This window comes from Falco biarmicus, chromosome 17 (genome assembly GCF_023638135.1).
Source record: "Falco biarmicus isolate bFalBia1 chromosome 17, bFalBia1.pri, whole genome shotgun sequence".
In the NCBI taxonomy this organism is placed as follows: Eukaryota; Metazoa; Chordata; class Aves; order Falconiformes; family Falconidae; genus Falco; species Falco biarmicus.
Window position 1 is genome coordinate 300,636 of NC_079304.1, and position 23,439 is coordinate 324,074.

The following is a 23,439-nucleotide window of genomic DNA, read 5'->3' on the forward strand; positions in this document are numbered from 1 at the left end:
TACAGACAGTTGTGGGTTTATGATGAGAGCCTCAGTGGAGGAACACAAAAAGGGGCAGGGACCCGCTCATGAGTCACCATTGGATAAAAATAGACAGCAGCCAGATTAAACACATGAGCATATAAATGGAATTCTCCTTCACACAAGGGACAAGAAGCTGTGAGAGAAAAGTATGATAACAGAATGAACAATCAGAGACAACTGATACCTAATCTATTTTCTAGACAAAACAGAGTTAGTCTCTATAATCCATTACATGCCCTACCTGACCATCTTAAGGTCAGATCAATTTGCTGATGCCCTGGTGCTGTGTATTTCAATCTAAACTCCCTGGAGATTTGGGGCTAATGATGACATAAATGGATGGTGTCTATCCTGCCCAGACATCCTGCACTGCACCTTAATGTCACATAAAACAGATGGCGATTACACTATTCTCCCCTCCGACATCTAAACAGGTACAGGTAAAAAAGGAAGGACCACGGGTCAGCTTCACGCTGCTATTATTAAAGCCAATGCTCTCTTGCGTTTTGGCAATAACTGCTATGAGAAATAACACAGGTGTGCATCACAATTATGTTTGCAGCATTCCTTAATCAATCCCATCCGAGTTCCAGAAACAGCATGTCGCTACCAGTACATGGCAGGAGACCGAAACTGAACCTTTTGGGAGCCAGTTTTAAACTGGCAAGTCTTAAAGATGAAACAACAAAAAAGACAACAGATACCACACAGTACAAAATAGTAATTATTTATATTTTCAAAAAGAAAAAAGTTACCAGCTATTTTGAAACTTCTTCCCTGTAAGAAGAGTGACTAATAGAAAGGAACAGGACTGGCTCCTATACAGTCGGCAAGTCAGGTACAAACAGTTAAGAGTCATTTAGCAACTCAGGACAGGAACTTTTAACGCAGCGTTCATGAACAATAAAATTTCTCTTTTTTTTTTTAAAAAGGGGGAGGATGGAAATAAAGCAGGGAAAAATGCCAAAAACATTTCCCACAATATCTAAAAACAGTAACCGTTGTTCTTGTCAGACAGCACGCTCCAGATCAAGGATTTTCTAGTCCTCTCAAAACCAATACAGACTTGCCAAAGGCTGCCTTCAGTCTATTCACACCCTCCAGAACACACAACCTTACGCTGTCCCCTTTCACTTCAACCTGTCATGTTATAAAAGGTAGGGGTTTTTTTCTTTTTTTTTTTTTTTTCTTTTCAATTAACATACAAGTGCTACTAACAGAGAAACTGATCTTCTTGTTGCTGGATGGCAATAAGGAGTTACACAAACGTCCAGTTTTTAGCTCAGCTGGAAGGACTTAAATTCTCTTTTTTTGACATAAATACTACTGGAGCTCCCATCAGGTACTTCCTCTCCAGAACCTCACTGGAAATTCTTTTTAACCCTCCAACACTAAAATGTCCTCTTGCTCCAGGCATCTGACGATTTGTTCTGTGCTGCCAGACGCAGAGATGTTGTCTTCCCCAGTACCACTACTGGGTTGTTCCGACTTGGGTTGGTGCCTAAACCGAACCCTGTACTTAATTGACTCAGCCAAGTCGAAGGGAACACACAGACGATGCAGCGACAGGGATTCATTAGGTTGAACAGCCCCAGAGCCCCAGGCCCACCCTCCCCCCTCTCCCCAAGTTACTTGGTGCTGTTTTAAAAAGTCTGGGTGTCACGAAGCAGTCTCTTCCCCCCAACAACAGAGTAAAAGCTCCACAGATTTCGCTGTCTACCTGGTGGTCAAGGTTACAGCAGCAACAGCTGATGCTGCTTCCAGAAAAACATGGGGTGGTGTGACAGACAGAACTTTAGGATTGCTTCAGTCGTTTACGTGGAGGTCCCAGAAAGGGACACTGTGCAGAAGCCAATGAGCGATATGCCTCAGCCACCAAATGGGGATGCGACACTACCATAGACTTCCAGCCTGATGTCTCCATGACGTCAGAAGCATGACTAGAAATAAAGAAAGAACATCTGAAGTTACCAACTGGAGATAAAAAGCATTAACTAAATAGATTCTTTCCACATGCTCAAGAAGCACAACATTTTTAGTGTACTGTCTTAGGACCACCCTGGATGTATGTTAGGCATCTTCTGCAAAGACAGCAAGCTTTGGCTCTGCTGGCACAACTGTATGCTGGGCAGTCCTTCATCTTAAGGATGAAAAGCTCAAGACATACATGATCCCTGGTGGAGGACAGCAGGAACACAATGCTCATCTACCCTGACTACTCAGCACAGAAGTATCTTAAATCAATACAAAAAGGGCAGAGAACCCTATTGCTAATAATGCCTTCCCCTAGACTTGCTGCATCCTGGAACAAAATAAACTCACTAGTTAATGAAGTCCACTGCTTGAGTTTTTAGTTGATCAGCACTATGTAGGTCAGCTAGAATGAGGATCTCTGCTGCATTTTCCACAGACAGGTTACTGCACAGTGCATCCTCACACATCACCTTCAGACGTTCTAGAGCATACTGCAAAATACAAGCCAAAGTACAGTTACAAAGAAGAAAACACCTAATCATGCCTGATGTGAAGCCTTACTTGTGCTCCTTCACTGTTCAGTAACAAACTACTCTATTACGCTGAACAGACTTCTTTGCTTTGCTATATGCATCTGAACTGTACTCAAAGTAGTAAACAGCAAAAAAAGCGGAGGGAAAAAAAAAAAAAAAAAGGAGACTCACGATGTACCCACCCTGAGGAAAGCAATGGAGAGGAAATATACCCACCATAACTCTCATCCTGGCCTTCTTGTGTTACAGGTTTACTGGTGCTGTGCTCATGCTTTGAAATGAGAATTTCAGGTCACCTGGAATACTTACTACCTCAGTTACTTCAAGGCACAGAATGCTGAAGCCAAATCTTTATTCTCACTCTATTGCTACATGACAGTATTACCTGGGTTCAGTGGGAAGACCTAACAGCGAATGCTCCATAGGTGTTCCAGCAATGTTTAGGCAGTTTTCACTCAATTTCTTTGCCATTAATGACCTGTACATTAACACCAACCTTGCTCAAGTAAATGCTACTAGTTTAATACTAGAATGTTAAACAAATGCCCCCGATTTCTTGCGGCTATCCAGCTGGAAATGAAACATCACAGTATGTCTGTAATGACCTGGCAAAAGCTCTATTCTAATGTCACATTCTCAGTCTAAGAGCTTCTACCATTCAATTGTGCATTTGCCTCAACGTTTTTTAGATCCACAGGGTTGGGCCATGTCAATGGTTTGCGAAATTCTAAGAAATTTGCAGTATGCTTAGAAGAAGAGTGCTGTCTCATAAATTTCACACTCTACTTCCTGCAGCACTTGAGACAGTATTGAAATATGGATACACCGGCAAGATTTTCAAAAGCACCACAGTGGTCTCAGGCAGACTTCAAAAAGGTCAGTTCTCAGAAACTGTAAGCCACTCACTATCAGTGAATGAAATGAAATCCAAACCCCAAAGCCCAGTCTTCTAGATCATCATTGCTGGGAACTGAGGTACTTCTGAAAATCTTGGTACGTGTGATGTGATTATGGGGTTTGCAGTTCTCTGGGTGAGACAAAATGAGTAGTTCTGAATATTCTAGATCCCATGATTACAATTCACAGGGAGTAGGAAAGCAGTCAATTCTAATGCAGTTCTTACAGGAGTAGTAATACTAGCACTACATAAACTGTCCTAAAGACTAAACAGAGTTAAGTCTTCTTCATGTTACGACTTCAAATTCAGTGATATTTCTAAAAAATAAAGTATTTTGGGTTTTTTTGTTTGTTTAATCTGACAGATAACTGCATTTGAGAGTATCTTTCATACTGTTTATAAGGCTTTTTTGGACAACTTAAGAGATGACATGATGTACAAGTTCCTGAGTATGTGAGGCTGCATTTGGAAGATACTGGATTTGTAAGCACTGCTCGCTCTGTCAACCTGAACAGAGAGCTGGTAACAAGCTCATTTGCATGACGATGGGAGCACTTGCCATAGGATAAGCACTATTACTATAGATTTTATAGTCTGATTGAGATTTTCATCCCATTATGTTTAATTTGAATGAATAATTTCAGATTATTGAAAAAAATTTTCACTTAAGGTTGTGATAGTACTTATTTCAATTGAGGCATAGCACTCATAACCAAGACAGTTTTCTCCCACCAGAACATCTGAGAAGGCAAATCATTCACTTCCTTCATCTGTATCAATAAATAAAACAGTTTCAAATGAGGGGCAATCCATTAGTTTTTATTATTGTCTGTCAGTAAGCCTTGTTTGCTGCATTTCAAGCTAAAATTTCTCCTTTTGTAAATTGAATATTCTCCTCCATGGATGTATAATTTTTATTTTGATTTTCACTACAAATAGCTCCATTTCTAATTCCATAGTTGGGCAAAAGTAGCCATTCCGGTCTCTCAGGTACCAAGATTTCCCCTTCCCCCCTTTCTTAATTACACTTAAAATAAAAAACCAAACACCCAACCTAACAGCATACTTACCCAAGAGGCTGAAATAGTATCTCCTGGGTTGAGAAGACGTGCTTTGTTTTGGTTTTGGTCTAATTACATATTTTCCCCAAGAGACAGGAGGAACTCACAAGAAGCCATTTCAGTCTCTTGAGTAAATATTAGATGTTTTATGTGCTTTCATGAAAGATTTTTTATTTCTGCTTTTAAGAGACACACAATGAGTTTAAAAGGAAAAAAACTCTACATTAAAAGCCAGGAAACTCAAAGTTAAAGCCTACTCTGTCCTTAATGTACTGCTTCTTACTTACACTTGTCTCAGTTAAAGATGGGATGTGAGCTCTCAATCAATATGTGGCAATGATTATAATCAGGCCAAGAATCTCCTTGCATTATTTCCCATTTTAATTCTAGTTGCAGTGGCCTAATAATGGCATATGGAGCATTTCACCTCTAAAATCAGCATTTTTGATGAAGCCCAGGTCCGCCAGTGACAGGGAATTTGATGGCCGTGTGGTGGTTGCGTGGAACAAGGTTACATGCATCCACATCTTAAAATCCACCACCCTAACTGGCACCCACAAGAGAATCCAAGGACTGAAGAAGCATGGAGACTGAACTACGCTCTCACCCCTAGAGGTGGTCCCTCCAGGTCAGAGTTGAGGCACATTGGCAGGGCAGTGTGGAGACTCTTGCACTGCTTCTACCCGTGCTGAACCTGTTCGATGGATAAATTCAGGACTTTAGTCTCCAGTGCTGTCAAACTGGCATCTTTCACCAGCACTAAATTCACTTTTAAGAGAAAAAAGAAAAAGGAAATAAAATTTTGGTTATATATTAAGAATTTTCACTGGTTAATATGGCTCGCTAACCAGCAGAGCACTCTCTTCTGTCCTTGGTGCTGCAAAAGGAAGGAGGCAGAGGCTGGCTGGCGGGCAAGGCCACAGCGCTGCGCCTGCTACATGGAGACTTCCAGCAGCCTTCCAGTTAGACCATCCCCGACACCTCCCTGGCAAGGACCCTGCAAAGCCACAGATGGGTTAGGCAACAGGGCTTCCTCCAGTGAACCCCTTCTCTCCATAAACAGCAGGGACTGCCACTGCAAAAAGAAAATAAACAACAGGACCTTGCCACTCTTGTCTATCCATCACTTTAGAGCATCTCTTGAAGCTGCTGATACCAGCCAGATCGGGAGGAGAAGCACGCCCTGTTTGCCAAGACAGAACACTACTTTTGAGATTTGGTAATAATCACACTGAAAAAATATCGCCAGGTCCACCTTGAAATTTTCTTTTCACCCCCAGCTCTTATTCTGATGTTCTCTGAAATTTTAAAATGCTTAAAAATGAGCAGTAGAGACAGAAATTCCTGATTGTTGTATGTTAACACATGTATCTATACAGCTATAGCTATCTTGTATGTATATCCTGTCTTGTAAGTATTTTATACCACATCCAGATTTACCTGTAAGTTACAACCAATTCAAAGAAACTGCCCAACCACAATGATCACATGAAAAGCTTACTGCAGCAATCTCCAACGAACACTGTGTAAAGCAAGGTGCATGTCAGTCCTGGTTCTCTGAACACCCATAAATCCCAACTGTACCTTGTCAGCAGCTGCCAGCAAGTCATCGGCCATTTTGTCAAGATTTGGTGCCTTCCCCGTGTAAATAAAGCACATCATTTCCTTAAAAACTTCGGGCTCCACATCATTGATTTCAACCCGATTCTGTTATCAGAAAAATGAAGCTAATTAAGATCCTGACAAGAAGATAAGAGGCTTCCTTCTACCCAAGTTCTTTCAATATTCAGAAATTTGCTACAGAGACAAACTATTTAGAATGTGTACTATTTGCAAAAAAAAACCCCAACAAAAAAACAACCCCAAGAAAAAGATGTGGACGGAGTAGGAAGAATTCTAAGTTGAATTTCACATTCTCTACTTGTCCCTATCCTACCCCAGTCTCCTTCCCCAAGAGTAACAAAGGTAACAATTGCCTCCTTGATCCCTTTCTTCCTCCCTTCAGGACAGCTGAAGCAGAGACCTGCAACTAGTGTGAGAAAAACAGTTAAAAGGTGACAATAGTCACAAAGACTACCTAAGAAAGTTATCTGACCCGTGATGCTAAGAGTTGACTAGAGAGCTATGCACCTAGCTGGAGAAGTTGTTCTTCCTTCAGGAACTTACCTTTTTACTCTCCTCCATCTCATGCTCAAACATGGCGCTGAAAACTGGGGAACGTGCTACGGCAGCGAGGAAAATAAAACACAGTTAGAGATGCTCTTTTACTCTTCAGGAGGAGCTAAGTGTAGCCTGCCAACACAACACCTGTCCAGATACTTAATGCAGGAAAAATTCTCCTATAGCAGACAGGGCAAATTGGGTACAACTAGTAAAGAAGTACAGGTTGTGACATTGTGGCTGACATAGCTTCAAACTGGGTATGGGAGAATTTATTACGTACTCTTCAGCCTTGGTTGAAAGGACATGGGTGGTAAGGTATGTTTCTTTACAAGAAAGTGTTCCTCCGGAAACGTGCTAACTTCTGCTTACAAATACTTTAGGAATACATTCTAGTACACTACAGCCACAAAAAAATTCTCCTACCATCCTTGCCATAGGAGGACACAGGCAATTAAAAACTAAGTAGGTATTTCTTCTCTACCTGTAACAGTTCACAAAACAATCTTGCACTACAACTCTGCAGTTAAAAGAGCTGCAGAAGCCTCCTTTAAAGACAAAGTAGCTCAAAATAAATCCACCTGCCATGAGGCTGTTGTCTCCTATCCTACTAAGGCCCATCCAGCTCAATACCAACCTGCCAGTATGGCTTTGTGAGCCTGGAACTCCTGGCCCGCAACACACAGGCAGCAGTCCGTGAAGCGTGAATTCTCCCAGAGTCCTCCCAACTCATCTGCCAAGCGGCACTCTGGTACCTTCACCATGTTCATAGTGTTCTGGCCAGAGATATTGACAGAGTCCTGTACCACGCTCACCTGGAGGGGAAGTGAGAGCAAACAACCCAAAAACTCAAACATGCACTGGAAAAACTAAACTCCCTACAGGAAGTTTTTGTTTCCAGGGCAGGTGAAGGGAAATGCAAAGCAAAACCCACACCTCCCAAGCAGAATCACTGCAGAATCACTGTATGATTAAAAATACCTCCATTTTTAAAGCATCCTTTCTACCCTGCCTTAGTGCCCATCCCAAGTCCTAAATCACACCAGTAGATTTTCTTCTCAATCCCACATTAACAGCACCTCTATGCAATTTAATCATAACTTTATTAGATGCTTTCTTAAGGAAGTGGAACCTTCTTTTTCTGCTTTTACAGACACCATATCTGACCTAGTTCTTCCCTTCTATCAACGCTCTGAAACCCTCCCCAATCAATAATGCAATACAGACAGCAGTACAAATGAAAATGAAGTATATGCAGAGCTTCTATAACCAAGCACTGCATCCCATCCATACATGTATGCAAAGGCAGTGTCTGACCCCTCAAATATCTTGCTGCTTCTGCTTCTAAATTTATTAGTAGTTCAACACTTCAATCACATTACAAAATAAAATAAAAAAGCCCAAACTAAACAGTAAGTTTTAAAAAGCAGCTTTTTGTCAAGTAATTAGGAGGATTTGGGAAAGGCAGAGAGATTCCTTATCACCTGCTCTAAAGCAGACATGGTTAGGGACCACAGGTAGCCATACCAGCTGATGAATAATCTACACAAAGGGAACAGTTAAAAGACTATTCAGCACCAAACCCTTACGTTAAACATGCAGTAAATCACAGCCTTCTACAGCAGACTCCAATTAGGAAAGATCAGAGTAACTAACACCACCCCACTAAAACAAAGCATAAAGGAAGAAGCTGATTGACAGGAAAACATAGATGAAACTCCTTCCTGGATCTGCTGTCAAGTCCAAGTTAAATTTCCGTTCTACTAATAAGCAATGGCCAAAGAACAATGGGCAGCAAAGGAAGCTTCACAGTTACGTCAAAGTAGTGTATTATGAAATGAGATGACAGAAGCATCTTCTAAGGGAAAAACATGCTGACAGCACATACCCCAAACTCTTGAGAAACCTCCAGTGGGTTTCTGATGGCAGCCACATCTTGTACAAACTATACAACACTCAAACTCAAATACCAGATGCTGCTTGACAAAGGGCACTAACGATTAGCCAGAGCAAATATGAGGAAGCTAATATTCTTTGTCATTAATTTGACAGTTATATCAACTTTTTGCCCTGTGACATGTAGATCAGCAACACCGACTCAAGGATAGATGAAAACTCAGATTCATTAAAATTGAATTCTAAGATGTAGATCCCTTGCTGGAATCCAACACTGATTACAGACCAGCCAAAAAAGACTTCCAAACTGTGTCTCAATCAACAAATCCTCTTCATATATGAAAGGAAGTCATGTTACTGACACAAAAATCTATCACATGACTTTTTACATAAGTTTAGACTTGTAGATACTGAGTGGTGACCAGCCTTAGAGGTCAAAATAGGTAAAGTCAACATCTTAGCAAGGGAACCAACACTGCCTGGCTCAGAAGAGAGCTATTGCCATAACTTTGGTAAAACCATTCTTCTTAGAGATTTAGTGGAATGATATTTGCCTATGATGTTGGAATATAATTTAAACAGCAAAAAGTAATGCAGCTGGGATATGAACAGCCTGCAAAACTGAGGTTGAAAAATCCCCAAACCGACAACTATATGAAGTCACATAGGAAATGCTTGACAAGGAACATCATTCTCTGCCTTAATGGCATTTTCAGCAAGACATTATCCATGTTCAGCATCAGACATGAGCAGAGAGCAAAAGGCTTTTTCCTTTTGATTTTATTAAAGCAATGAGAAGGTGCAGCAGAGACATTCAGCAACCCTCAGGTCTACAGAAAACTCCAACATAAAGCATCTCAACATCCAGTATTGCTAATGCCTTAGAGAGTTTCTACACATAAAACATGCTTGCTGAAAGTACAGATGTGAGAAGCATCACTTGGCACCTGTGGCCAGTAGGGAAGCATTAGGAGAGATATGGCACACCGGGTTACACACCAAGAGACTTATAAGCTCAGGGAAGAAAAAGGAAAAAAGAAAGAAAAAAGAAAGGAAAAAAAAAAAAAAAAAAAAAAAGGTAGTGGTGGGGGAACCCCAAACCAAACTGTTGAAAGTTCTCACCAGACTGTTTCCAGACAACAAAACATTCCCCTCTGATACTACTAAGCTTAAGATTTCTTACATGCTACACTGGTAGAACAAACTGGGAGAACAGCTGTCAAGGCCAGGTGAAGCCAGCAAGTTTTTTTCTTCATTCAGAACAAACAAAAACACTGAGCTGAAGCTTTTGAAGGGAGTAATTCAGTAAAGAGTGGAGTGACTTGATGTAGTACTAGTTGCCAAGACTACTGGTGGATCTCAGGTTTATCTGCACTGGACCTCACGAATTCCCTTCTCAGACATTAATTTTTGAGTTTTGCTCCACGATTTTAAGTTTTCTGGCTCTTCTATCATGAAGGAAACTACCTACCAGACCTACAGAGATGTTATCCAAGATAACTGCCCTCTTCTCCTCCCATATTACTACAATCGTTAAAGGAAGGGCTCCCTCCATGACAATGTCTGTTACTGACTGAATACACATGCTTTAGGAGATATCTGTTAAATGTGCATGCTTATGATGGCCAAACAAAACTGAAAAAAACCACCCCACCAACGCAAACCCAAAACAAAACAAAAAACCCAAAACCCCAGCAGTCAAACAATTTTGACTGAAGCATTTCTTTTACTCCTGAAAGAAAACACAGCAAAAGAAAAAAAGACTCCCATAAAACACTGCAGGAGATCCAAAGAGAGGACAACTCATCCTACCTGTCCTTCCGGCAAAAGTCACAGCTATAGGATGTATTTTACAGTTAAAAGAAGACAATGGAAGTAAGACTGCAGAAGCTCTGAAGACACTAAATTAAGAGAGTTTGAATTCACTCATTAAGGTTTCTGAACTTAAGTATCTAGTTTTAGAAATAACTGTCTGCCTCTTTGTCTGAAATTCCTCTTAGTGAAATAATTTTGTAAGCAGCTGTAGAAAAACACAATGAACAGAAAATTGCGGTTACTGTAAAATTCCTTTCTCTTAAATGTTTAATTTTTTCTTTTTGTTGGCTATATAGACACACCTAGGAAAATAAAGAAAACACTTCTTTATTCAGTAGACAAGTAACAGGCAGGCCAGTTTCCACTACAGAACTAGTGTTGGTTATTATCCCAAGTGAGTTTCAAATTAAGGAGTACAAACAGATGGATGTGAACACTAAACCAGAAGGGAAAAGATAATCAAACATGCTTAATTCCTATCATCATCACAGGTAAAAGACAAATACAAAGTAATAAAAAATAAATGGAAGTGAAACGTGATGAATCACACAGAAAAAGCCATCAGCCACACAGGTGTGTGCACGCACACACACAAATAAAAATTTAAGTGCCATATAAACATCCAGTACTTTTCCTGACACCTCTGACTCCTTAAAAGAAAGGACAAAAAACAAGGTCACATCTACCTGAGGCTAATGGAACTGCTATTCTTTCAGTTGTACAGGAAGACTTACCTCGCAGAAGAGAGTGAGTTTGTCATCTGGAAGAAGTCCATTGGCCTCATCCAAAAGAAAGTCTCTTCTAATAAATTTTTTGAACCCCCAGTCCTTGCCTTGTACAAATCGATATGCTCGCTGGCTCTCTGAAAGAAAGATGTTGTGCTTCAAATACCAGCCAAGTGACTCGCTTGATCAAACGGCAATAGACAAACAACTGACCCCATCAGACAGAAAGAGTTTTTACACCGTTTTTACACACCCATTGCTTTTGTTTCTTCTCCTTTAGCATTCAGGATGGAGAATTTGAACTTTGCTCGAACTTCACTTTTTGGACAGCTCACCAGCAACAGATAAAGGGATAGATAATCTTTACTTTCTTCATCCAAGCCTTTAGGGTTCACACGTAAACACCTGTAGAAGCAGGCATCTGAATGAGATGTCAGGAACAGTTTTTGGCAGGTCATTCACAGCTTTCAAAGAAAGGGCATTGTAGGATTTTCACAATAAAATGTACAACAAGTTTGTTTAACAGCCACTGAACCACAAGGAAATAATAGATAGGTAAATAGAGTAGAACTGTATGTTACAGTCAGCCTTATGCTACGCCTTCAAGCCAGGTCATAATACACAGGCACTAACCACAAGCAAACCACTTCAAAAAAATACAGGGGAAAAGAGGGTATATGTGTGTGTGTGCATGGTTTAAATTACTGTAGAGCACCTTCAATGACAACTTTCACAAAAGGAAAGTGAAAGAAATAGTAGAATGGAGGCAATGGATTTGAGGCAGTGCAACAAATCCAGAGAAATAGTAGGTAAAACTCCACAGGAAGCAACTGAAGAGAAAAACTGATTTCTGGAAAGCTGGTAGTTTCTCAAAAACGTTTAATACTAGGGCAAGAGAAAACTACTCCTGTGTGAAGAAAAGGTAGTAAGTGCAGGAACAGGCTAACTCGTAAGCACTTCCATGACCTGAAACTTGACAGCAAAAACTAGGCCAAATGACTAACAGCTGAAACACACAACACTACCACCAAAGATCAGAAAGATCTAGACATTAGAATGAGATCTGACTAGCAAAGGTTATAAAGGTAGGTAATTTAATCACAAAAAGCACTCCAAGGAAAGCACGCGTCTGCCACCCAAAGGAAGGGAACACAAGTTGTATCACATATGCACACACTAAATTTAGTGGCTGATTTGCTGCATTCTGTCCTAAGGAGGTTTGGAAAAAAAATATGCTAAAACAATATCAGCAACAAGGAATAAAACGAGGACCAGGTGTCCATGGATCTACCAGGTCAGACAACTCACAGAAGATACACATTCTACCAAAGTCCACTCTGAGTTACTGGCTATTACATGAGAACTCAGGGGAGATAAAGGTTTCAAAGGAAAGGAAAAGGGCAAAAATATTGTCATCTTTAAGAAGCAGGAACTCCTGGGTAGAAGGAGTTACAGGACATCATTAATTTGATCACCTCTGTGTTAAGTCTTCAAATTCACAAAAAGCTGTCATAAAGAGGAAAGTAATACAGTAGCAATAGTCTTAAATTGCAGGATTTAGAGTGCAGGCAAAAATTATCTTTTTAACAACATGGAGTATTAGGGACTGAAACTGGGAGGCTGAAATAGCGCTTGAATATGCTGGCTAAGTATACTCAGCCAGTTAAGGTAAACATCAGTCAAAAAACCCCCAAGCTTAAGACATTAATAATCCTCCACAGCACATCTCTGCTTCAAGGCAGGAAGTAGTCTCCCTTCCAGTGATGGCTTCTATTACTCCAGATGTTTCCATTATCAGAGAAACACTGCAAACAGCCAGATCCTCAACATTTGTTTTGTGTGTCCAACAATTGTGCTGAAGCAATAGCTCTCCCAGTGCATATGCTGTACATGCAAGGAAGCAAGAACTTGTGTGCAGTACAAGTAGGTTTTTTAGAGATTTCCTCTGTTATAGAACCCCAAATTCTTTCACACAGTTGTACAAACAGGGTGAACCTCTCTGCTCTATTTCTTACCATTTGAGCTTATCATTGGCTCCAGATGAAAATGTTGAGCTTTTGATGACCTCACCCATTTCTTCTCGGCAGAAGCTAAAGTTGTTTATGGTCCACATGTAGGAAAACTTCACCACCTTGATCTTAAAACAGAGGATAATCTGGTTTAGGGTCATTCATGCTCATTCATACCAGCCATCTTAAAGGCAAAACTCAAAAACCTGGAAGTTTTACTGAGTGTTTTACGTGACAAATAACCCCCAAGCATAAGACAACAGAGTCTGGAAATGGCTGGCAGTGACAGCTGGAACACTCCAACTTCCCCAGTTGCCTCCTCCAAAGTTCCTCCAACGGCAGAAAGCAACATTTGACTGTTGCCTTTGTGAACACTCACTGTAGCAAGCATGACATTGTCTGAAACCCCAGACTTTAAACTTGTTTTGAATAAATTTCTTACCACAGGTTCTAACTGTGTTATCTCAAGAAAATCTCAGCACAGTGTAGCCTTACCTGAGTGTAGCACCAGCTCTCTGCTACAGGTCCACTCGACATTTCTGCCGGAGGAGGAGGACTCGGCACCCTTGACATCGCCAGTTTGAAGATTAAACAGAATTTCACAACTCAGCAGAAGAAATATATAATCTTCACCCTGTCAGTCCCAAAAAGATAAAAAAAACCCAAAACTAAGAACATAAGAGAAAAAAATGTCAGGAGTGCTGTTAAATCTCATGGGACACAAGTTAAAGCCATCATGCTTTCTCTCTCTCCCCATGCACCTTCAAAATATGTTGTTACACAAAGTGCAACCGTGTTTTCTGAAGAGGAGATACACAACCTCCACTCATTCTTTCAACATGCAGCTCCTTGTGGGAATAAGCCTAGCATATGATCTCCTTCAAGGAGTCCAAGACTCAAACAGGAGACTCCCCACTTGATTTGGGATTTACTACTTTACCCTGAGGCCACCATTTCAACCCACTACTTACTCCCTATTTTTAATTTTGAGATTCTCAGACTATTCAGAGATTAGATTTAACAAATGCAGTTCTTAATGTGAAAAAGCTACAAGTAGCAACACACAACCCTAACTCAACAGCAAAAGAAAATCCTAGATTCAGAATGACTCCCAGTAACATCAACAGAATAATTCCCTATAGCTTAAACCTTCTCCTAAAGACTTATATTAGGGAAGGTGTTGGTAATGATTTCTCTACTTCAAACTGAATCCCTCAGGCCAGATGAAATTCTCACTGCCTTTATAGAAGGTGAGAACTTCACTAGCGTAAGTGCCAAGTCAAACTGTAATTTGCAGAGAACATACAGGGTTAAAACCACTGCAACACGTCTGAATGACTACACAGACACAACTGATAAAACAGGCACTTAGTTATCAGAAGGGAGGTTTTAAAACAAAATAATTAACCCATCTCTGACTTCTGAGTCCTGATCCCCAAGGCAGATACACAAAATATCTTCCAAGATGAACTGGAAACTAGGATTTGTAACTCTGACATATAAAAGCATCACACATGCCTTACAGTTTAGCCTCCTGCTAAACACTTTCTGTTTCACAGGTGGTATTTATCTGCCTTCCTCCGAACTGCACAGGACAGTGAATCACAAGAACTCCATTGCTGTTTTGTCCTCAGAAGGATAAAAAAAGGGTGAGTAAAAGACATAAAATCGTTATCTTGCAGCATGAATTGCTATAAATACAAAGGCTGATAATGAGGTTTGTTGCGGGGGGGGGGGGGGGGGGGGGGGGGCGGGGGGGGGGGTTGGGTGGAAGTAAAGCACAGGCTCACCTCTTGAGGAAGGCTGAGTCATTAGTTGTTGAAAGGAAATGGTGGAAAGCACAGAGAATATATACCTAAAAATCCCACACCTCAAAACAACAGGAGAATGTTCACAATAAACACATCAACATATAGGCACATAATTCCTCCCAAACTGCTATCGATATAATTTGGAGCCTTCAAGTGCAGTTGCAGGGTAGGTCTGGATTTGAATGCAGGCTCCAGCTGCAGACAAGACCTCTTCCCAGCAAGGCTCGCATCAGCCTCCACTCCAGCCTACGGCTTGTGCACTTCGGTTTGGAGCTGTATGCACCTTCAGACAGTACCTGGAAATACCGGTACACCGGTATTAGGTAACCGTAAAACAACAGTGGGTTTTTTTTTCAGGTTTAATTTTCTTTAAAAAAGCACCAGTGAGGCCAAGTAAACACTGAAAAAGAGATACTGGCTATCAGGAGCTAAGAAATAAGCATCTAACCCTGCAGAGATGCACGCTTATCTCGATGGAAATTTATTTCCTGGAGCAAAGCTCAGGGGCAAACAACTAACTCTTAAGATCTCCACTGCAGGCAACTAGCATGAACCTAAAACCAAGTGCTCTCAGATCAAACTGCTTTACAAACTTCTTGCATTCACAGTTTGTGCTGTGTAGGTGGAATGAGGAGAAAAAAGAATGTTTTAAGATGCTGATTTTAAAATCAGCATTTCAAAAAGGGACATCAACATGCACTTCAGGTACTTGCTGCAGGTTTTACTACATTAAACTTAAAATTACCACAATTCCTTCAAAGAAGTTCAATTGTTCCACTCCATGTCATTCAAATTAAGCCAAAATTAGCAGACAGTACTTTGAATACTGAGCTAATCGCCCTTCCATGGGCAACATTCAGTCTTGCCTCCCAAGAACATCATCACTTGACTGTCTCCAGTCACACATCTTTGACTGTCTCCAGTCACACATCTTTGGGGCACAGATATAACCTGAAATTCCAACACAAGCACACTTCCTCCTCTCCATGGCTGGGTGAAAAATCGCCTTTTTGCTGGTTTCAGTCTACGGTCAGGAGAGAACCAAGCTCTTTCCTTCCCCTCGGGGTTCAGAGAAGCACTGCTCAACTCCACCCAGGCTGCTGCATTGTTACATTCACAGCCATTTTTAATCTACATTATTCCAGTGATCTGTTTTATAGCACAGGCAAAACAACTGGGACACAAACTGGTGAGAGGAGAATAAGCAACCAGGGAAAGGATGAAGTTTCTGTCTGAAGCTCATCTCACTGACAGCAACCTGTCTGCTCACTAAGCAACAAGATGCTAACCCCAATGAAAAGGTTTGACCAGAAGAAAGCACAATGAATAAACAAAACACGATTGGGACACGAAATTGATTTTTTTTGTGGTTTGTTGTTAAAACTACTTAGTTTCAGTGATTATAGTTTTTAACTAACACCTTTTTACTCAAAGTACTTGCAAAAGTGTTCCTATCTCTTTTAAGATAGTTCCTTATGCAGAGTGAGAAACAATGCAACTTTTAGTTAAGAACCATTAAAGGGATGAAGAAAATACATAAAATTAGCTTGGCTTAAAATAACTTTTGAGTTCTCTGAAATGATAATACTATGGCCTTCCATCCATCTCCTTACATACATGGCCAAAATGGAGATGTGAATTCAACCTCAAGCCACAACAAACTACGCAGTCCTGCTCCTACGAGGGATTTTGGGCACGGCCAAGACACCCTGTAGCAACATGTGAGGAATGGCTGGAAAGTCAGCAGCAGCAGTGTCTGATCAGCATCCTCCCAGTGCCTGTGAGGCCACAAAGCTGCTCTCCTTGCCTGGCTTCAAAATTACACAGAACAGTTCCAGAACAGTTTGCCTAAGGAACAGATTTCCACATAAGGTATGGATCAACAATAAACAGTTTTATGTAAGACGACCTCTACTTCCAGGTAAACTGAAGCAATTCAGTATCTCTTACACACACACATTAGAGAAGTGGTTTAACACTAAAGGTAATTACACAGTTAAAAGACTCCAGAGGGTGCTCCTTAAAGACAAATGGGTAAATTTAGTGGTAACACCTCCCTTTATGGCATGAAAATGAGGGATTAACGAGGAGGCAAAGAGGAGAAAAACAACAGCTTTTTATGTTACAATGGCACATTCATGAAGCCTGTTGGAACAGCCTACAAAAATCGAAGGGTTTCCTGAATGGAGGGCAGAAGTCAATCCTAAATTCCTCTATTTTTCACTGGCCTCCAAGGAGCAAACTTCAGAGGGCTGTAGCCATCAACCATATACATGGGGAAGAAAAATAATCATGTGATGCAAAAATTGAAACGTTAGCAACTACTTTCTGTATTTCAACAAGGTTTTAAGATGCACCTAAACACTACCTCTATCTTACATATGCAAACAAGTTTTAGAAAGCTTCTGTGGTCTAAAGACAAGACAAATGCATGAGCTTGAGATTGACAGTTACTCGGAGGATATTAAATGGTCCTGTCTCTTTTATATCTTCCATCCTTTCCTCCCAGATGGCCTGGACAGGCAGGTGGTAATAAAAGTTATGACAACGTGCTAATAGAATTGCTGCATAACAGCGCGTCATTTGTTATGCTTTTAAAATGGCTCAAAGTTTCTAGATTTTAAAGATTTTCTACTATTTGGAACATACTTTCAGTCTGGTATGTCAAAGCTTTCTACAGATGCTTTGTGAGGCAGTTAAATACAGTTAAAAAGTGATGTTAAACTCCAACATACTCCTACGTAGCTCAATACAACAGTCAATTGTCAAATACTTGTCATCAAGTGACATCACTGGTACTTTTACTACTGTAGCAAGTCATAATGGGAATAAACGGGTAATACCGATCACTGTCTTTTGCAAAAATTGCCAGTAAGGAAAAACCTGCCACTTGCCTTGCTTATCAAGCACACCACCAGGGGAAGCACATAAAAGGTCACTGAAATTTATGCTTAGAAGCATGCCATGTTCCACCTTCAAACGCCGAATTGCTCTTCTGGCGTGGGCCAGTATTAAATGCATTTAAAAAGGAACCACAGCTGACTTAAGGTAAAGTTCTGAAATTGGCAGGGCACCCCTGCTGTTTATTTGTTCATAAACACTTAATACTTCACCACTTCACACTTCACTAACAGTGCTGGCATCTCTGAACTAGGAGTGAATTAAAAAGTGCCACAGGCAGAGGTTTTAGGAAAACATTTTGTAAATAGTTTGGGCATCAAAATTCTCTCTGGTCAGGAGAAGCCTGGACACACTTGAAGGTAAAAGCATAAATATCAAGTCACAGGAAACAAAATATAAAATATTATCTTACAGACCCCTGTTAGCCCACACAACCTGTGAGCTTCTCACTTCCTTCGATATAAATAACAAACAGCCCTTGTCTCTGGACATAGCTAAGATTACAGTTAAGAAAAAGAATAATTCTCACCTCATTCACAACCACTGCCAGATGAGAACATTTTGTCTAAGAACCTGAGCCAGATCAGACCTTTTTGAAGCACAGGAAATGTTCCCTTACTACTCTGTCCTCATAATTACCTCCTGACTTAACTGCTGTACCAAGACTTCTCAGCTCAAAACTTCATCTACTGTAGGAATCATCAAAAAATATTCTGTGAGCAGCAAAGACTTGACCCAAGAGAGGTGGGGAACATTAACTCAATTCTAGAAGAGGCCTCAAAATTACTAGACTTTTGCTAAATAGCCTGCCAATTTCTACTCAAGATAAACCAACTCCCTTTTAAGAAACCAGTACTTTACACTGGAAATTTCCAAGTACATTCATTTGCAGTAAGTTTTATTCAGCAAAAGATAACTTACAGAAGCCTATTAAAAATATACTCCTTTTACAAAGTGTTTCGAAATATGGGGTGGTTGTTTCTTGAACCAGCAACGTATCAAAGACTATCCAAGAACAGCCCAGAGAGAAGGAGCAGGATGAAGATAATTGGAGCAATAAAACAAGGGCATGAGATATGGAAGCACAGGAAAAGACCAGTATCTTCCTACATTCTTCAAAACCCTGGAAAGGGCAATGGAAGGTCTGAATTCACTGCTGTAAAGAAAGAAAAAGAAGGGGAAAAAAAGCCAACTTAACAGAAAGAGCAAAATGGGATGCAATGCTGTTTAACTAGCAGATGAATAAAATGCTTAAGTTTTCAGATTTGAACGTGTATACTAAACACAGCATCATACCAGAGGAAAGCAATGCTGGGCAAAGCATTCACATGGCAGTCATGAGCACAGGCTAAGTGATACTGATTGCAATGTCTCCTGTGTGGTAGGAAATTTTGTCTAGCTACAAATGCAGGCTGAAAGTCAGCCACAGTGAATTCCAGAGGTTACACTAAGTTGCAACGTAGCAAATAACCTGTACCAATAAAATTAGACTTCAGATTAGAAATACACACTTCGGAAAGATGAAAGTGACCTATAACAGAGAGCTACATCTTGAAAGGAAGACTGGTTTCCAAAAGCAAGCAGCTTATCTTTCAGGAACAAAGAAGTGTGAACAGTTCTACAACAAGAAGCCAATCACTGCTTGGAAAAAACAAACTACAGGGGAGTAACATGAATGGTATATATACAGACTTAACTGTGCCCGAATTAGAAGAAAGAATAATTCATGCCAAAAAATGGTTAGTGAATTAAGCTTGAACACTTTCTAAAAACCAGGAGCATGTGCATTACACCTTCCTCTACCTTTTGTACTTTACAATTAAAAAAAAAAAAAAGATGTTACTTAACCTGTACCCTGTTGAGCGCCACAAAACCTGCTAAACTCAAAGTGAGACATGGGTTTTTATTTACAATCTTCAGTAGTAAGATAATAAACTGGAAAAATCAACACAATCACAGCATAAAGATAAAAGGAATGAACTGGCATCCAGTGAAAGATGCATACCAGGCTAAAGGACCTACAACAACTCATTTGGGAGACAGAAAAAATAGAAAGAACCTGGCTCCCCCTCAAAATAGAGTGCAAATGATCTCTGTCACATGTTGAGAGTCCTGTGCTTTTCTCTTGATCCCAAGGCACTATACATCAATCCTAACTCAAGTTTGTAACTTGTCCCCATTATACCATCAGTAGCACTCAGGAACTTCGATGGAAGGCCAAATTCCTGAGGTCATAACAGGGCCCTGTGGACACTGCATAAAAAGATTTTAATTAAGGCAGACACATAGATCTTAATTCAGTTTATTTCAGAAAACTCATTATCAAGTTGTAACATCCAGATTTATTTATTTTTTGAGATGCCAGATCATGGAAAAAAAGATGAGTTACTCAGAAAAATCATTTTGAACACAGTAAGAGAGATAGTTATCTCAAAATGCACTGAATATCGGCAGCCCACTAGAATTCAGTAACCAAAATGCCACTTTGACAAGTATTCAAAAACTGTTTCTTTTCCACTATGTTTTTAATTTTTTCCCCTTAAACAAATTCTCCAATTGTAAAATGGGGGGGGGGGGGGGGGGGAAGGGAAGGGCTTGGTCACCTATAACAATTGTAATTTGTAAGAAACTGTTAAAGGATGGGACAATTGTCAGTGAAACATCAGTACTGTAGGGAGAATTACAAGTTTTACATGGATTTTGTAAGAAAAGAAACAACCATCATTCTTTAGCTGTAGACCACCTACCATCCCTTCCCTCTCCTCCCCAAATATCGCCAGATAAAACAGCAAACAGCTAAAACTAAACTGAGGGAAGAGAGAGGAAGTTGGTGGTAAGAAGCAGCCAAGAGTTCTCTAAATAACCTTCTGCTTTTATAAACAAATCCTCCACTGAAAATTTCTGCTCTTCAGTCATTAAGTCAAGTCATATTTTTGACATTCTTCTAAGACTGCTTCATGTTGGTGTTTGAACAGATGCAGAAAACTGCATCCCCTCCAATCACATCCAACCCTAACTACAAATTACCCAAAGTATATTAGAATTACACCCACAGCAGTCAATATAAAATGTAATCAAACCCTTAAAAGCAAATAAAACTTTTTTATTTTAGAGTTACTGCTGCATTTAAGTCACCACTCCTATTTTCACCAGATATTTGCCTTCTACTCTTTCTACTTCCATCTTTAATCCTCGAGCTACATCCCAAGATGCTTAAAGCTTAAATCTTCAAAACTGTTTTTCCTCAGAAGTTAATCTTCCTCATAATTTTTTAATTAAGATCATAAGCACGTTAAAAGTAAATAAACCTCTTATTTTCCTTTTCTCCAAATTCTCCTTTTCACCGCTTTTCTCTTCCCTCCTGCCAATCCGTTCCTGCTCATTTCTCTCCTCTCAAGCAAAAATGCAATTCAAACACACTAGCTAAGGTTTTACAGAAACAATCAGCTTGAGCAGACTTCTAAAATAAAAAGAGTTCACAGGCAGTAACAAAACCCTTTTCTGAAATAAGATCAGGTTTCTTATTGAAGACAGATTCTCCCTCACAGGCAAATCATAAAAAGTATTTTACAGCTTCAGTTTCTACTTGTAAATTGTTACCTGTCACTTGCAAGTAACTCAGTTGCCATTTTAACAATTTTTTAAAAAAGTAAAACATTCATAGCATGTAACTCATCTTCCCAATAAAAAAGATAAACCCACGAAAACTTCCTAACATTCTGGGGAAGGCTCTCACTCTGAAAACAGGCTGGCAACAGCAGGGGGTTTTCTCCCCTGTGTAGACTGTTCTTCTCTTGCAAAAGCAACCCACTGCTAGAAATACCTCACACCTCTAAAATCCCAACAGATTCCTGGGGAGTTGAAAATAACTGGAAGAAAATGCCTAAGTGGTACAACATCTAATCAGCGAACAAGCCAAAACTGAAAATTAAGCAGGACTGCATTTTTCAATCTACTGCGGTGAGACCCAGTACCAAACACTGCTAAAGCACTCAAATGGGATTGCAGATCTGATCTCTAGCAAATCACCAAGACTATAATCCCCTCTGGAGCCTTTTATTTATATCAACATTCCGGTAATACAAACATCTGGTAGTCCTCACATAACATTTTCCAGTTGCCATCTTGCATTAATATTTCTACGAGCTTATCAAAACCAACTTGAGCTGAAGTACAGTTTCTGCCATTATGATTTTGGAAATTAAGTTTTCAAATAATCTATTTAGAGATTACAAAGCATCGCCAAAATGAGACACCAAACTACTGGATTCTTTCACCTCCTTGCAATTGCAGCATGACTTTAAAATGGTTATGAGAATTATTTTAACCTGCTAAATGTAAAGATCATGCAATTACCCAATAAAAGCACCCTCAGAATCAGCACGCACACCCAGGTTTTTGGAAAAGCATTGTAAGAATCAACTGCTTGTTTCGTTCCAACAGCAAGCTCACTCCAGCACTTATTTCTAACAGATAATAAATAGCAACTACAAGCACTCGAAAAAGACTCTTCTTTGCAGCCTATCTTACCAGGTAACGCTTCTCAGACACTTGTTTTTACAGGCAGGAAGAGTCCTTAATTTTCAAAGTTACTTTGTTCAGTCTTCTCTCTGACCTTATCAGACATCAACATGAAAAAGAGTAAGGACAGGAAGGAGAGGGGAATCAAATTCCAACCAACTTCCACTTCCAACCCTTCTATATTTTCCTCAAAAATCATTAGCCGTGTTTTCTACAGAACAGATCACACTGACTTCAAAAAGGTGTGATGGTTTTCCTAGCATAATTTTAATAATCTTACATTAACACAAAAATATTACATCTTACCATAAATCCCATTGAAAATAAAAATTATGGCATTCATCTACACCCATATTTGAATATTGTAACCATTCAAGACTAACATTATTGAATTAATAAGAATAAGAGCAAAGAAAAATCTGGTATCTTAGACATTACATATTTAGTATGTTTTTAGTCAACAGGAGAAAGACTGGGCCAGAGGCATTATTCTATGTCTGTTTATATTAGTGACACTTTGGAATCAGGGCAGCAAGGTGAATTCTTTTCACTACTTTCAGCATTAATGTTGTAACTTCTAAGTGAAAAAAAATTCAAAGGAAGTATCTTGGACACAGGGAGCCGATTTGCTTTTAATTACGCATTCTGAGCTGTTATTGGCATAAGCCATTTATTGCATCTTTGAAAAAGAGGTAAATGTAAAAGTATGTGAAAATAAATTCCCAGAACATACCTACATTTATTTCCCTTTTTACACCAAGAAGCCATCTCCATAAAGTGTTCAGCCTCAAAGAAGAAACCAGTTCTTGTCACTTTTGATTTCTTCCTGTTAAACCCTTCTGTTCTTATAAAAACACTTTTAAGGGTCTTCCTATTATTTTCCCCATCAATAGTAAAACTCAATAAGCAATATTAATCTAAAGAGAAGTATCAATTACCTGCTAGCCAAGAACCAACTCTAAATCACACAAGTTATAAATTACTGCCAAAAAAGCACCAGGACTTTAGAACATTTCCATGATACAGCTGAATATAATTTGCTGTAACACTTGTGCTTGCAATCCCTGATTAAAATTATGTAAAATTTAAACGACAGTCATTAGCAAGCAGA

General features: G+C 39.8%; 1 protein-coding gene across 5 annotated transcripts in view; it reads right to left on the minus strand.

Annotated features, from left to right (window-relative positions):
- Positions 1-735: 735 nt before the first annotated feature.
- Positions 736-23,439, minus strand: part of SPOP (speckle type BTB/POZ protein) — a 28,503-nt gene continuing 5,799 nt past the window's right edge. For 4 of the 5 annotated variants that reach the window (XM_056362259.1, XM_056362261.1, XM_056362257.1 and 1 more), the window contains 9 exons: positions 13,591-13,729; positions 13,102-13,223; positions 11,340-11,491; positions 11,096-11,223; positions 7,288-7,465; positions 6,657-6,712; positions 6,075-6,197; positions 2,347-2,489; positions 736-1,964 (listed from right to left, as the gene is read on the minus strand). In XM_056362259.1, coding sequence (XP_056218234.1) covers positions 1,820-1,964; positions 2,347-2,489; positions 6,075-6,197; positions 6,657-6,712; positions 7,288-7,465; positions 11,096-11,223; positions 11,340-11,491; positions 13,102-13,223; positions 13,591-13,668 — 1,125 coding nt within the window. In that variant the 5' untranslated portion in view covers positions 13,669-13,729 and the 3' untranslated portion in view covers positions 736-1,819. Of the gene's footprint in view, positions 1,965-2,346; positions 2,490-6,074; positions 6,198-6,656; positions 6,713-7,287; positions 7,466-11,095; positions 11,224-11,339; positions 11,492-13,101; positions 13,224-13,590; positions 13,730-22,337; positions 22,423-23,439 lie in introns of all 5 variants that reach the window. The other variant, XM_056362260.1, reaches the window with a different exon arrangement.